This window comes from Mesocricetus auratus, unplaced genomic scaffold (assembly GCF_017639785.1).
Source record: "Mesocricetus auratus isolate SY011 unplaced genomic scaffold, BCM_Maur_2.0 Super-Scaffold_100042, whole genome shotgun sequence".
In the NCBI taxonomy this organism is placed as follows: Eukaryota; Metazoa; Chordata; class Mammalia; order Rodentia; family Cricetidae; genus Mesocricetus; species Mesocricetus auratus.
This window is the reverse complement of record NW_024429219.1, coordinates 8,442,409-8,458,503: the sequence shown is the minus strand read 5'-3', so window position 1 is coordinate 8,458,503 and position 16,095 is coordinate 8,442,409. Positions and strand designations below refer to the sequence as shown.

The 16,095-nt window shown below is 51.5% G+C and overlaps 1 protein-coding gene across 2 annotated transcripts in view; it reads right to left on the bottom strand.

The window, feature by feature from the left end:
- Window positions 1-5,267: 5,267 nt before the first annotated feature.
- The window catches only part of Mfn2 (mitofusin 2), a 28,270-nt gene continuing 17,442 nt past the window's right edge, over window positions 5,268-16,095 (bottom strand). For both annotated transcript variants that reach the window (XM_040735109.1, XM_021232506.2), the window contains 8 exons: window positions 15,048-15,174; window positions 14,591-14,695; window positions 14,288-14,390; window positions 13,166-13,386; window positions 11,501-11,656; window positions 10,231-10,427; window positions 8,883-9,017; window positions 5,268-7,118 (listed from right to left, as the gene is read on the bottom strand). In XM_040735109.1, coding sequence (XP_040591043.1) covers window positions 7,049-7,118; window positions 8,883-9,017; window positions 10,231-10,427; window positions 11,501-11,656; window positions 13,166-13,386; window positions 14,288-14,390; window positions 14,591-14,695; window positions 15,048-15,174 — 1,114 coding nt within the window. In that variant the 3' untranslated portion in view covers window positions 5,268-7,048. The remainder of the gene's footprint in view (window positions 7,119-8,882; window positions 9,018-10,230; window positions 10,428-11,500; window positions 11,657-13,165; window positions 13,387-14,287; window positions 14,391-14,590; window positions 14,696-15,047; window positions 15,175-16,095) is intronic.

Below are 16,095 nucleotides of genomic sequence, written 5' to 3'. Positions count from 1 at the left end.
CAGGGGCAGAGATGAAGTGCTCCACAAGAAAGAGCCTCACAGTCAGTGTGATTCCATGGGCCTGCTAAGGCACACTTCAACCCAGCACTCAGCAGGCAAGGGGCAGGCAGGAGCTCAAGACCAGCCTGGTCTGCATCATGAGTTCCAGGACAGCCAGGGCTACGTAGTGAGATCCTGTCTCAAAACAGAAACAACACAATTTACTGTGTCAACAGACAAGACGTCAAAGCCAAATCATCTCCCTAGACAGAAAGCCCATTAGGCCTGGTCCTTTTCTTAGGGGTTGGACACGGGCAGCATCCTGATCTTTTCTCTTGGGGTCTTGCAGCATCTGAGGAAGTCTGATGTATTTTCTGAGGGTGGTGGTGCATGACAGGAAAGCAGAGGCCACAAGGGTCCTGAATAGAGGCAAACCAAAACCAAAGCCAGGTGTGGCGGCACACACTTTGAATCCGGGGCTCAAGAGGCAGGGTCTCTGTGAGTTCGAGGCCAGCTGGACTATATAGTGAGTTCCAGGCCAGCGGGGCTACGAAGTGAGACCCTGGCTTAAAGCAGAAACAAACAAGACAAATGGCTAGCGGCGCTGTGGTGCGCCCCACCCCTGCTTAATTACAGCGCTCAAGAGGCAGGGGCAGGTCCATCTGGTTCAAGGCCAGCCTGGTCTACAGAGCAAGTTCCAGGACAGCCAAGGCTACACAGAGAAACTATCTTGAAAAACAAAACAAAAACAAAAAGCAAACAAAAAAAAAAGAAAAAGGCTCTCTCCACCATGTGGGGCCTGAGGTTCATTAGGGTTGGAGGCAATTGCCTTCCCCTGCTGAGCTATCTCGATAGCCCTACAACCCAAATTTTTAAGTGTTCCAACACTTAAAACAGATGCTCAACAGACGTCTCGCTAAAGAGAGAGAGAGAGAGAGAGAGAGAGAGAGAGAGAGAGAGAGAGAGAGAGAGAGAGAGATGAACTCATAAAAAGGGAGAAAAGGGCAAGAAGAAAACAGACAAAAAATCTGAAGGTTACCTTTGGTGTCAGCTCTACCGAAGAAACGCATCATTGTTAGAGGCGGGTCCACAGATGATTGACAGGTGGGGCAGCAACTGATCAGAGGAAGAGGCGCCCTCAATGTAGGCGGCGCGTTTCTACTGGCGGCAAAGACTAAGTCAGAGGGAGGAACTGCTTTGCCACCGTCGATGTCTTCTCTGACCTCTTTGACCTTTCAACGTGGCCTCCACACCAACAGTTCCCCAGGGTGCTCTTAGACCCCCTGCAGCAGCGACTTAGAATTTGGATCCGTGGCAGCCGGGTTCTAGAGACAGGGATGATTTTCCTTTGTGTGCTTGGAGGTGTCTGGAGCTGGCTCTTCAAACCTGAAGTTGCCATTGACTCTCCGGACAGTGCAGAGAACACTGATGGTGTGAGCTGCTGAAAAAGATAAATGTGGCCGGGCGGGGGCACGCCTTTAATCCCAGCACTCGGGAGGCAGAGGCAGGCGGATCTCTGTGAGTTCGAGGCCAGCCTGGTCTACAGAGAGCTAGTTTCAGGACAGCCTCCAAAGCCGCAGAGAAACCCTGTCTCAAAAATAAGTAAGTAAGTAAATAAATAAATGTGACTGACTCCCCCCACCCACCACCATTCATGCTTTTTGATCGGTAAGGGACTTTGGAACATTTCTGGAGGATAAGGGAATTTGATGCCATTGCCGAGCTGCTTCTGGCATCTCTGCATAAAGTAACAAAGGGACCAACTTAGCGATGAAATTTCCCAGCTCTGGATGCACAAATAAAAGATCTAAAGATTTCTAAGTGTCCTGGGAGAGATGCTCCAGCCACAGGATTGGGAGATTAGCTGATTTAGATTGCAAGGTCAAGTGTCAGTCACCTCGTAAGTAAGGTGTCTGCAGGTAAAGTGAGTGAAGTGACCAAGAATGGGGTCCTGTAGCGGGATGGAGACGTGTGGGAGGACGCTGGCTCTGATGGAACTGAGAAAGCAGGCTTGCCCACTGCGGAGTTAGCCTCTCCATCCCTGCCTGAGGGGAAGGGATTCTGTCTTGTTAAAGGGCATGCCAAGCAGGACAAAGTCCTCAGAACCAGTCCTCACCACCCTTAGTCACTTCTGGATCTGTGACCAGACCCAAGTCTATCTATCCCTGTAAGTCAGAAACCTACACGCCCTAAGAACTTGAATTGCTTGCTAATGCAAACAGTCAAAGGACCAACCATGTAGGGAATGGATTTTAAGGTGGGAGGCTCACAATACTGGGTCAGACTGAATTTGCCTGTGTAGGTTTAATGTTTTAATTTAACATCATAGCTCACACTGTAGAAGAAAATGGGGTCAAGAATTTGCTTGGTTGGCTGAAGCATGGGCCCAAAGATGGCCTACTATGACAAAGTTGCCAGTGCCTGATGTCCTGTGGTGGCATTCTATTGATGATGGGATTTTAAAAATTAGGGAACTCAGAATGGTGGAGTGGTCTTTGTGTAAAAGTTCTTGTGCAATGGAGGGACCCAGAAGATGTACCCATCACTAGACCTATGTGTTATGGTGGAAGCTTCATCCCCAGCCGCTGGCATCCATAGACCCAAAGAGTCTGGAATGTTATGGTGCAAGTTCCACCCAAGCCCCCCTCTCCTATCTCTCTCCAAACCCTGCTGCATCTCAGAAAGTCCGCCAAATGATGACCCCCACCCCAGAGATGCTCAAGACCACTCCCACAGGGTATTTAAAGTGACCACCAGAAAATGGATGCATGGTTTTCCAGTCTCCCTTTCCCAACTCTCTTGGGGATTGGAAAGGCCACCTGGGAGTGTTGCATCCATTAAATGTGGGCTTCTTCTAATTGCTTGATGTGGTCTGATTTGGATTGCTGCATCGGCGGAGAGGCTTATGAGGGTGTAGGAACTTTTCACTACGAGGTTAGATTTTGTCAGTGGAACAACAAAGACCTAGAAGAGCTTTGTGTTTGGCCTTCCCTGTGTACCGGACCCAGCAGTGGGAGTCACTGTGCCCAGCTGATTGAGTATGCTCATAAAAATGGACTTGTCTCATTTCAGCACGAAACGATAATTCTAGCACTAAGGTGGCTAAGGCAGAATTTTAGGGGGTTGAGGACAGCTTGGGCTACACCGAGGGACCTTGTCTCAAAAATGTCGTGGGGCCTGGGAGATGGCTCATCAGGTAAATCGCTTTAGCTGTGAGACTTGAGGACTCTGGGTTCAATCAGTAGGAGCCGTTTAAAAGCCAGACGTGACTCACCTCTGAAACCCTAGCCCTTCGGGTAAGACTGGGGAAGGCAGGTGGAGACAGAGTGGCCTGTCAGCTCTCTGGCCAGTCTGGAGCATGTTTGGAAGCAAAGAGGTACCCTCCCTCAACAAGGTGGGGGTGGGGGAGTGGTAAGGTCAGACTTGTGATCTCCGTATGCATGATACCAGTGTGTGGGCAGGCACAGTTTTCAAGAGGGGTGTGTGCTGGGATGTAGCTCAGATGGCAGAGTGCTGTGTAGAGTGCACAGATCCCTGGGTTTCATCCCAGCACTCAGAAGGCAGAGGCAGGCAGATCCCTGTGAGTTCAAGGGTAGCCTGGTCTACTACAGGGTCACAAGGCTATATAAGAAGAAAAAAATGGGGGTATAGAGATGGCTCAGTGTTGAGAGACTTTGCTGCATAATCATGACAACTGTTTTTTTTTTTTTTTTTGGATCCCAGAATCTACATAGCAACTAAGCATCTCTCTCTCTGTCTCTGTCTCTGTCTCTCTCTCTCTCTACACACACACACACACACACACACACACACACACACACACACACACACACACACAAGATTTCTCTGTATAGCTGACCATCCTGGAACTCACTCTGTAGACCAGGCTGGTCTAAAATTCACAGAGATCCACCTGCCTCTGCCTCCCGAGTGCTGATGTTAAAGGTGTGTGCCACCACTACCCAGCTTTCTTTTAAGACAGAGTCACTGTGCGGCATGGCTAGCAATGGTCATCAGCAGTAGCTTGCTAATGACAGAAGCCCCCAACCTGAGTGCGTGCCCCTGGGAAACTTCGTTTCACATACACGTGTACTAGCTCGTGTGTTCCTAGTGGAGGGCAGAGTAAAGGGCACATTTGAAAGCTGATAGACTTGGGGAAAATAAGATTTGGGCTCAAAAGTAAGCTTCCCCCTCCTTTTCTTCTCCCCTCCCCTCCCCAGTCAGCCCAAGACACTGGGACATCATCAGCTAGTCTTACTTCTCTGAACTTTGGTTTCCACAAAGGGGCGGAACAAGTTGAATTAGCACACACATCTGAATGTCCTAGAACTGTCTGCCCACAGGCTTCCAGGAACATTGAACTCCCCCGAAGTCCTAGACTGCTAATGTGTGAATAGAACAGTTCTCCTGAACCACTAGAGCAGCCCTTCCAGAGCCGTTCCTTGTAGCAGGGGAGCCAAACACAGCACCTCCTGAGACGACTACCCTGGGACACATGATGTCCTGTGTGCTACCCCCAGGGCGAGCTCAGTTCAGGGTGAGGAAGGACGGTGGCCCCTGTACACAAGCAGAGGGGCAGGGAGGTGGAGGGGCTTGGAGCGTGGCACACGCTCAACTCCACGAGCAAAGGTGAGAAGAGGGAGGGTAGGAGCGGGAACAGGGCAGGAGGCCATAGCCTGTGCCAGCCCAGAGCAGCTGTGATGCTGAATGCAGAAGACATCAGGGTCTCAGGTCACAGAAAGGGACATCAGGGTCTCAGGTCACAGAAAGGGACATCAGGGTCTCAGGTCACAGAAAGGGACACCAGGGTCTCAGGTCACAGAAAGGGACATCAGGGTCTCAGGTCACAGAAAGGGACATCAGGGTCTCAGGTCACAGAAAGGGACAGCTCAGGTACAGTATGTATGATGTGGGTTCGTGGCCTGGGAATCTGGCAGGGTGTAGTTACCATCAGCTGAGCTCAGGAGTTTCTGAGACACACAAGTGGGTGGTAGGGGTGGACCTCAGTCGAGAGGACACATATAGAAGGCAGGGAGAAGTCACCGATGGCCTTTTCCACTCCAAAGGGCCCTTCAAGCCAGAAAGGTCACAGCCAAGTTCTCAGAAGGCAGAGTGGGGTGGCCTGCTGAGTCACTGATGTTTTACATGAACCCTGAGTGTGTGGAGTTACAGAGAATTAACTCTGTACAGGAACCACTCTGGATCTCCTGACCCTCAGAGGCTGGCCCTGTCCTTTCTCAGACCAGCCCACAGAGTTTGCAGGGCCACTGCCAGGCAGAGAACTCACACAGGGTCACAACTGGGGCTTTATTTTAGTTTCCAACACATCAGCAGAGATACAGGTAACTCAGGCAGGTGCATCACCGCAAATGTACCAGAAGCAACTCACTGTGTCAGGAGCCTTGTGCGCCCCAGCAAAGATCACACAACAGATAGCAGCAAGAAACTAAAGTGCTCCGCTAAACGTCTCAGGTACAGGCTCTCCCTGGTGGTATAAATGGGATTTTTACCTATATAATATAGTTCAAAATTTCATTCATTACTCAGGGGCTATACTGAAAAAGAGTTTATTCTATTTTCCCCCCAAAAGAATACAACATTTGTTGGGATCATGTGACACTGATTTGTCCTGGCCCACTGTGACGTGATCCACCTGTCCAGCCTGGCAACACACTCACTACTTCTTCCCATTATATGCTGACCTTGACTAAGACCGTCACCGTCACTGCAAACAGGGCAGACTGAGGGGCAAGAGAGCACGCAGACATGGGCAGGACAGGACATGGCCATGGGGCACCCAATCAGCAGGACCTTGTCCCCAGGGGAGCTCCTAGCTGTGGGCTTCTGGGAGGGGCTGGAGCAATGGTTTATCTCCAAGACACTGTCTACCTGGTCTACAAAGGCTTCTTCACCCCAAAACTGCTTTTCTAAGATAACCGAACTTGGTGACTGGACTCCTCCCCACTTTGACCAGTAACAATTTCAACATTAAACCACGGGAAATTCAGAGTCAACAGGAGGCTAAGCAAACAGCAGGGGGGTTCAGGAGTGGACTAAGAGCAGGCAGGAGGGTCAGGGAAGTAGGAAAATGGCTGCCAGGCTTCTCATGCTGTTTTGTGGCCAGCTGCAGTCACGGGCACAGGGTACAGTCTAGAGAATGGTGGCCACAGGGAGCTTGCAGCAAGGCGGGGACGAGCTGAAGTTTGGGGGGTGAGCTCACGGGCTTGTGTGCCCTTCAGCGTAGGTCAGGTAGAGGTTTCTCTCGTCTGTACCTACCTTCTCCGCCATCCCAGGCCGCCCCGTCTTCCACCATCCCTCCTGCTACATCCTTTAACCACCTGGATGAAACTGGCTGTCACTAGGAAGCCAGGACTAACAGGCCAAGAGCTGAAATAAGAGCAAGGACCTCGAGGCAAGTCCCATCTCATCGTGATGTCAGACACCAACAGCTTTACCACATGATACCCTAATCCACATACCTTCTCCTGAGCTCTCAGAGCTCCCCGGCTTCCCATTCGAGCTGCCTGAGTCTAAAGCCCAGGGTGTGAGCCCGGCCGCCAAGCATACCTGAAAGACTCTGCGAGTGGGAAAAGCGCTAAAGCTGAGGGCAAGCTCAAGATACCAGTCCTCTGGGACACACTTGGCCCTTCCAGAACTATCCTGCATGCTCCCAGTGGGCCCAGTCACCCAACATGGTCTTTCCCTGTGGGAACTGGGGCTGGAGAAGGTGGGAGTGCCTGCCTGATGCCTGGGAGGGCTCCCTCGGTCATTCTGCAGGCTCTGCCCTCAGGAAGACCTTATCAAACGTACAGTGAATTTCAACCAAGTGCACATGATGAGCAGACACGGACAAGCATGACTCCTGGTGCTGAGCTGTCCAGTCCTTGTCAGTCACCTTCAGGGTGTGAGCCAGGGGTCTTCCTGCAGGGGTAGCGAGTAACTGGTGCTGAAGGGCTCAAAACAGTACAAGACAGCGGTGCTTCCTTCCTTCTCTGCAGTGGCCAAGGGCTGGAGCTGACGGGAGGCGCAGCCCTGCCTCTTCTCGGTGCAGGCCCGCCCCAGCGGCACACTATCTGCTGGGCTGCAGGTACTGGTGTGTGAACATGTTGAGCTCACTGTCCAACCAGCCAGCTTTATTCCTGTGAAGACAAGATGGCTCTGTACAGACGGCAGACGGTGGCACGTCACACCAACCTGTGTGGACCTTCATTTAACACTTCAAGAGCACATTTCCCCACTCTGCAGATGAGGAAAAGGAGGTCCCAGCTCATGGGACAGAGCCAGACTTTTTAAAAAAGAGGTGGGCTGAGACAGAATCTCACTAAGTAGCCTGTGCTGGCCTGGAACTCACAGCCATCCTCCTGCCTCTTTTATGGTTTTTCGAGACAAGGGTTCTCTGTGTGATAGGTCCTGGCCTGGCTGTCCTGGAACTCATTTTGTAGACCAGGCTGGCCTCAAACTCACTGAGATCCACCTGCCTCTGCCTCCCTAGTGCTGGGATTAAAGGTGTGTGCCACCAACGCCCGGCTGGTTTTTCTAGTTTTGCTGCAGCCCAATTCTCAAAAATCTGGAGGCCAGATTTCTTGACTGAACAGAGCAGTGAAGGTTTGGGCGCTATCTCAGCCTGTCTTTGTGGCTACCAGCAGCAGCAGACACTGAAAGCCCCAGCTGGTGAACACTGTGCCCCTGGTGGTGGGCAGGAGGGGCACCTCTGCACAGGCCAGACGATGACCTGTTGGCGCTATAGCTGAACCCCTCTGAGTACTTCTTCTCTAGCCCTGTCCCCTTTGGGCCTCTGACATCAGAGGTGGAGGCAGAATACGCAGGTCCCTAAGTGCTGATGTTATTATAGCCTGAGCAGATTAAGGACTTAGAGCTTCTACCTTCAGCTGTGCCTGTCATGAAATTAAGAGTCTCACATCACAGATGAAAGCCACAGGGCACAGGAAAGCTGAGGGAGTGCAGGGCCAGCACCCAGAGCCTGGCTCCTCCAGCAAACGTCACAGTTCTACAGAGACCACCAACCACGTTCCTGTGGAGAGACCTGACGCTAGGCACTCCTGCTCCTGCTCAGAGAGGAAGGGCTATGACTGACGTGCCTGGCAGCTCTCACACAGGGTAAGGGGAATCAAAGTGCAATCCACCTGCACCCCAAGTTCCTTCTGGACATCTCCTGTGGCGCTCCAGACAGGGGACTTGGCTTCCGTGTCTACCAACTTTCCTATTAGAAAGCGGAGCTGAGAGCTGGGCAGTGGTGGCGCACGCCTTTAATCCCAGCACTCGGGAGGCAGAGGCAGGCGGATCTCTGTGAGTTCGAGGCCAGGCTGGACTGACAGCCTCCAAAACAATACAGAGAAACCCTGTCTCGTAAAATCAAAAAAAAAAAAAAAAAAAAAAAAAGCGGAGCTGAGGTGGGTATGGTGGCGCACACTTTAGTCCCAGCACTAGGGAGGCAGAAGTAGGTGGATCTCAGTGAATTTAAGATCAGCCTCATTTGCATGGCAAGTACCAGGCTAGCCAGGGTTACAAAAAGATTATGTCTCAAACAAAACAAAACAAAACAAAATGCAGAACTGATGACCCATTCCTCCAGGGGTGACAAAAACTGGGTGAGACAGCCTGTGTCAAGCGCTAAGACCCCACAGTGTAAAGGAGGGACACACGAGCTGTGACATCATAGCACTGCCTTGCTTGTTTCCTGGGTCACTATGTCCCATCTGCAAGCACCCTGAGGTCAGCGACACTGTGTGCTAAGCCTCCAGCAGTAGCACCATCCTGCTCTCAGAGCCTGGCAAACATCTCACAAGAGAGCTATAGCCCCAAAGAACACCTGCTGTCCACACTGGAGACAGCAGATGGCAGACAAGCCCCATCTCCCCCAGTCTGGCCACTAGGCCACTCACCTGAGCAATTTGGCTTTGCTCTGAAGTGATTCCAGAGCCTCGACTTTCTTGTTCATGGCAGCAATTTCCTGCTCCAGGTTATCTCGGGTGATGTCAACTTGCTGGCACAGATGAGCAAATGTCCCAGACAGTTCCCTGGGGACAGAGATGGGATCAACTGGGCAGAGGGTGGTTTAGGCAGGATTCTACAGGTGGCCAAATCCACCCAGAACAGAGCAGCAGCTGAACCCATCCACATCTGGCTTGAAGTCCTGCTTCTGGGATCCTTCCCACCTCTGCTGAAACCACAAACAGCCCAAAGCCCACATCAAAGACACTGGCATGGCCACAGGAGACATCAGTCCAGCGGTGAAGCTAAGGGGCCAGGATTCCAACTCTGAACAAGCGTGTGTGCTCTCTACTGCAGAGCTATCCCTAGTCCTATCAATGCTCTCTTTGAGAAAGCGCACAGCGGCGTTGGTGGCGCACGCCTTTAATCCCAGCACTCGGGAGGCAGAGGCAGGCGGATCTCTGTGAGTTCGAGGCCAGTCTGGTCTACAAAGTGAGTTCCAGGACAGCTTCCAAAGCCACAAAGAAACCCTATCTCGAAAAACCAAAAAAAAAAAAAAAAAAAGTGCACAGCAATGAAACATCTAGCACACAGCTACAAGACTAGAGGGAAAGTGAGTGCAAAAAGGGTCTGCCATGCCAGTTACAAGACAGACAGACAAAGCATGATGGTTCATGTCTGCAATCCCAGGACTCAGGCGGCTGAAGCCGGGAAGGTTGTTCTGAGGTTGCGATTAGGTAGTGCAGGGTAGTGAAACTGCTTTCTCCATGCTCCAAGATGGAGCAACCACAGGTACCCCTGACCTACCGAGGCACTGTAACCAGGCTCCCACAGCTCATGCCCTTCAAGGCAATCTTTAATATTTATTTATTTACTTAGAGACAGGGTCTTATATAGCCCAGGATGGCCCAAAACTCCCCATACAGCCAAGGATCATCCTCCTGCCTCCATCTCCTGAGTGCTGGGATTATAGGTGTAAGATATCACACCTGGTCTATATGATACTGGGGATCAAGCCCAGGGTTTCATGCATGCTGGCAAGCACTCTGCCAACTGAGCTCCATTCCCGTTCCAAACCACCCTTTAAAGTCTGTGAAGCATGCCCCTGGTTCTCTCGTGTTCCCATTCCTCCCCTCTTGTGGCACTGGAGGCCTACCTGACCTCAGTCTTGGACCCCTCTGTTATCACTGGACACAAAGCTGGCACTACACAGACCCAGGGGCTCTCAGGTCAGGCTCAAAGGGAGGTGGGGAGAGCCCACCTATTGGGGTATCCTTCCTCAGGTCCCTGGCTACTCACTGCTGGACTTGGTGGCTGCAGTTGGAGCCAGTATAACTGATAATGAGTTGCAGCTTCTCACTGGCGTATTCCACAAACTGGCGCTTGAAGGCCCTCTCCTTAGCCTTGGTGGTCCAGGTCAGCCGCTCATAGACATAGAGGAGGCCATACAGTCCAAACGAGAGGGCGATGAGTCTCCAGCCCACTGCCTTCCACACCTGTAGGGACGCATGATCAGTTTGAGCAAGGTCTCTGTGACCCAGGTGAGGCTAAGAGGTCAGGGACTATCTCCAGCTGGGAGTGGGGGAAGCGGCGTTGGCCACAGGGGATACCTTCAGGCTACGACCACTGTCCTGACCTAAGTGAGAAGTCTGGTTTTTTTAAGGGCTGGGGATGGATTTCAGGGCCTGGCACAGGCTGGGCAAGCTCTCTGTGCTGAGCTTTAGCTCCAAACTGAGAAGCAGGTTTCTTAAAGAGAAACATACGACCAGAGGAATAGCTTACTCTAAGAGGCAGAATTCGGACTCGCTCCCCACAGCTGACTGAACAGAGTGTAGTTTAGTCATAGAATGGGACTCAGAGCGCAGCATCAAGGCTTTCACGCCATGCATCATCCTGGCTGTATGAACTCGGGTCAGTTTACTTGCAAGTTTCTCCAATCACAAAGGAGGTATGTGATGTAAATTTAACCCCAAGTTGTATATCTAGGTAAACAAGATGCTGTAACAGGGTCTGTCAAGGGTCAGAGTCGCAGTTCATGACCCTCTTCTAGACCCTGTCTATGGAAAGAGCCACAGGGTGCAGTCTCAGGGAGGAGCCTCAGCTGATCCACCTTGCACTACATGTTCCGAGAGCAGTGCCTGACAGTTACCCTTCGGCACCACTCTGCTCCTTCACCGTCTACAAGGGCATGAGAGCGTGCCAACACCACCAGGGAGACCTGACATGAGGGACCATGGCTGCACAGTGTCTTGAGTCAGAACACAGTGAGCTCACAGAAACTAGAGGACACTCAGCTGCTCCTTGGGGCTTGGTTCAAGGGCCAGGTAGGCCTCTTCTTAACCTTTAGGTGTTCCCTGTTGTCTACTTGCTATGGGGCAGAGAGTTCAAACTAGCAGTGTGTTTCTGCAAGCCATCGCTAGGAAATGGGAACATCCTATAAGTTGTGTGATGTCTCAGTGGAACATCTCTATGAGAAAGGGCTCTGTGCACACAGCTCCCCAGGGAAGAAAACACTCACTGAGCCGCCAGGCCCCTCCCGAGCCCCTCCCCCCAAGCAGGTGTCACTGACCACTCCTCCAACCACAAGAATGCCCATGGAGGTCCTGGATGTCAGAGAGGCCAGGCCGGTAACCATGGAGACCATAAACTCCTCCTGGGTGAGAGAGCCCTGTGGCAAGGGGGGCATACTGGGGTTGGCAGGTGTCAGAGGTATAGGACGCTGAACCTGATGAGAGAGATGGCAAAGAGACGAGAAGAACGTTACAAGATTGTCATTCACGCGCACCCTCAATGACCCTCAGAACTAGATGACGTAGGACAGGGACTCGGCGGCTCTCCAATTCCCAAGAGGCAGAAGAGGGAGAGTGGCCTTGGTGTGCACCACAGTGGAATATTTGCTTCCTAAGAAACCTACTAGGCCAAGGTGAGCATTGTGACAGCCATGGGAGATAAGCCTGGCAACGATTCCCAGCTTGTGCCAGCTCAGAACCTGTGCTAACAGCAGCAATTCCAGCATTTATGTGTGTGTGCGTGTGGGGTCTCTCAGTGTGGGGGTGTGTCTCCATGCATTCACACGCAGACACCAGAGCACAATGTCAGATGTCCCCCTCCACACTTCCTGCTGTAAGACTGATCCCTCAATGAACTGAGGCTCTGTTTCTGCCAGGTTGACAAGCCAACTTTGGAGGAAGAGAAAGTGCCTGCATCCACTGAGTCTTCTCCTCAGTCCCTAGTGTACTTTTTTTATTTTTAAATTTAAATTTAAGTTAGAAACAAGGTTGCTTCACATGTCGATTCCAGGTCCCTCTCCCTTTCCCTCCTCTCCTTCCGTGCCCTCCCACCAACCCCCCCCAATGGCCCCTCATTTCCCCAGGGAGGGTGAGGCCCTCCATGGGGGTGTCCATAGTCTGTTATTTCATCCAGGGCAGGGCCTAGACACTCCCCAAAGAGTTCAGGGTGAGAGTGCACCTCACATTGTTGGATGGGAATCCAAAGTCCATTTGTATACTCGGGATGTATACTGATCTACTGCCCAAGGCTCAATAGATTACCTAGGCCTCCTCACTGACACCCACATTCAGGGGGTCTTGATCAGTCCCGTAGTGCACTTTTTATTCTAAAATTTAAAGTCATGCATGATGTGCATATCTTTAATGTAGGCTTTATTTACTTTTGTGTGTTTTTGTGTGTATGAATGTTTTGTTTGCATGTATGTTTGTGTACCACATGTGTGCCTGGTGTATGTGAAGGTCAAGGGGGCACTAGATGCCTTGGAACTAGAGTTAAAGACAGTGGTGAACCATCATATAGGTGCTGAGGAGAGAATCTGTGTCCTCTGGAAGAACAAATACTCTAAACTGCTGAGCCATCTCTCCAGCTCCTAATGTATTTTTATTCTAAAATATTTTTGTTTTACTCTAAATTTTGAAGTGGTCATTTGTAGATAGGAATTTAAAATTCCCCCCATGCAGCATTAAGGATCAAATCCAAAGCCTCCTGCATACAAGGCACACACCTTTCCACTGAGCCACACTCCTAGTCTCCAAGTGGCCTGTCTTGAAGAAACCCCTCTGAATTTGTAATTAGGACAAGACCAGGTAGGCAACAATGCTGACCAGTGACAGAATAGCACACTGCCATGGCTGTCTCCCTGGGGGACCCCACTAGTAGGCTGATTCATGTATCTGGTGGCAAGGTGATCTCCCATGATGCCCTGGGGAAAGGAGCTTCTTGCCTGATCACTGTAGCCCATCAAGGCCCTGCGGCTGTTCTTGGGGCCCAGGAACCTGTTGACCAGCATTGTCCATCCAAGGGAGAAGTGGAACTCGATGTCCTCCTGAAAGTCAGCGCACAGCTTGTCACAGTTCAGGTCATAGCTGAGGGAGAAGCACTGGCGAGGGATCAGTATGTCCATCTGATTCCGCACACACACAGGAAGAAGGGGCTTCAGGCCATCTGTCAGGGGACAAGCGGGGAGAGAGCATCAGCTCAGGCTTGTGCCCCTCCAGGGCCCATCGGGCACAGTCCATCCCAGCTGCTGGCGATGCTGCAGCTCTGGGCAGAAACCACACCCAGGTGACGGGCAGCTGGTGGGACTGGCTGAAAGTCACCTTCCCAAACCTGCCAGCAGTCATGCCAAAGTCTCAACTTGCATACTGTCCAACATGGCTACCCAAGTTCAAACAGAATGAGATCAGGACACTAGAACCTGAAGGGGATAGGGAATGGTCTTCTATGTATATGTCTGTCTTACTGGTTGATGGATTAAAGCACTGTTGGCCAATAGGGAAGCAAGATAGGTGGGGCTAAGAGAGGTGGAGGATTCTGGGAAACGGAGGCACAGTCAGTCACCATGTAGGATGCCAGAGGAGTAAGAGGTATGGCCCCTTTCTCCGGTAAGAGAACACCACGTGGTAATACTCAGATTAGCAGTTATGGGTTAATAATTAAGTCAGAGCTAACCAATAAGAAACCATAGCAAACGGCCAACAGCTTCATAATTAATATAGTGTCCTGCGTGTTCATTTGGGACTGATGTGGCTCTGGGACCATGTGAAGGTAGTGACTACCGAAGGCACTTGATTTAATATTTTGATTATGTGTGTGTGTATCTGTGGGTGTGCTCACTGGGGCAGGAGCATATGGAGGTCAGGGGCACAGGATCTCCTGGATGATCTGAAGCTCAGGCAGCTGTGATCCTCCTGACACGGGCTCTGGGAACCAAACTCAGGTCCTCTGCCAGAGCTGTACACACTCTTAACACACTGAACTCTCTCTCCAGCCCCATCTTACTTCAGATTAGCCTCATCTTGGATACGGCGGCTCCACAGATCCCAAGGCCCCTTGTGGCACTAACCTATCATGTCCTGCTGCATGGTCTGCAGGGAACTGGTGATGGCTGTGGAGCAGCGGTCAGACATGTTCCGGCCCAGGCCTTCCTCTATATGGCGATGCAGTTCCTGTCTCCAGAAAAGAGAGGGTAAGAGAAGAGGCACCACCATCAGGAGACCGCCAGCTGACCAAGAAAGCAGAGGAAGCTTGGGCCTCACGTCCTTGACTGTCACCTCTCAGGGATCTCAGACAGACCAGCTGTCTGTTGCTGTCTACAAGGTGACTCTGCCCAACAATCTCTGCCAAGAGCACACGGTGCTTCACTCACGTTCTTATAAACCTTAAGGACGACTGGGGATGGGTGGAAGTCCATCTGGTACTCATCAACCAGCACAGAGAGGCGTCTGATCTCTTCAGCCATGGCTGTGGACACCTGCACGAAGGGGGGGCACTGTGAGCATCAGAGGACTATACTTTGCTTCAGCAGGAGAGGCTCTCCCGTCCCCACACCCAGGAAGCTGCAGTGAGCGGCTCTCCCGTCCCCACACCCAGCTTCCTCAGCTCCTCTTCATTTGAAGCTTCAGAGGTGGAAGAAAATGGGCAATGAAAATGACCCTGGAAGGAGGCCCAGGGGACACCGTATTCTTGAACCGGGGCCACAGAGAGCTTCCCAAAAGGCTGAGGAAGCCCCAGGATGAGGTGTGTGCTCTCAGCATCTGCGCCCGCTGAACTTGACTTTGACTCTCCAATGCGAATCCCCACAGAGCTGTCTCCTCACGTCTCACCTGCCTTTCCACTTCTTCTGTAATCTGCTTAATTCTCAGTTTATAGTCTTGAGCCAGGAGCTCCAGCTGCTTGTCAATGAACCTCAGCCGCTCTTGCCTCTCTTCCCGCATCTCCAGACAGTAAACCCTGAAAGGAAAAGTACTGCTCAGAAGCCCGTGCCCCCACATGGCTGAGCAGAGGATCCAGGAAGCCCAGCTAGGCCACAGCCATCCTGCACCGACGAGGTGACTGAAGAGAAGGGCCAGAGCGGGGAGGGTTAGAAACTAACATGGGGAGAGGGTGCTCAACAAGTCAGCAACATGCCTGAGCAGGTCAAATGCTTGCAGTGCAAGCTGACGCCCTGAGTTCAGTCCCTGAGACAAAGGCAGAGGGGGATCTGACTCCACAAGGTGTCCTCTGACTTGTACATGTGAGCTGTGCCAATTGATAACAACGGTGAAAAAACTTTTTTTTCAACGCAGGGTTTCTGTGTAACCCTGGCTGTAATAGAAAACTCACTTTGTAGACCAGGCTGCCCTTGGACTCACAGAGATCTGCCTGCCTCTACCTCCCAAGTGATGGAATTAAAGGCCTGGCCGCTGCTACCACCATTCAGTTCAGTGCGAAATTTAAAACAAAACCAAAAAACACAATAACAACAACAGTGAAAGAATGTTCTGTTTTTCCAGCAATTGGGAAATGAAATTAAAGAGAGCAACTAGCAGACACCTGGAGGGAACAGGTTCTCCAGGCAGGCACAGCAGACGGATGCTCTGGAGAGCTCCCGTGACAAGCTGAGTAACAGTGGTGGGCACCTCTCAGTACACAGCGCCCATGGCAAGTGTCCCAACAAGAATAAAGGGGGAACCAGGCTGAGAGGAAAAACCAAACAAACAAGCAGGTGCAGTGTCAACACAGGCAACACCAGGCCTGAGCATGTGTGCATGTGCCCAGCAGTCTAGTGTCTCTTCACGCTTTCCTTGAGATGCACTTTTAATTTTGGGGAGCAGGAGCACACAAAGTCACCATCACCCCTGAGGAGTGGGTGGGACCACAGAATCAAGGTTA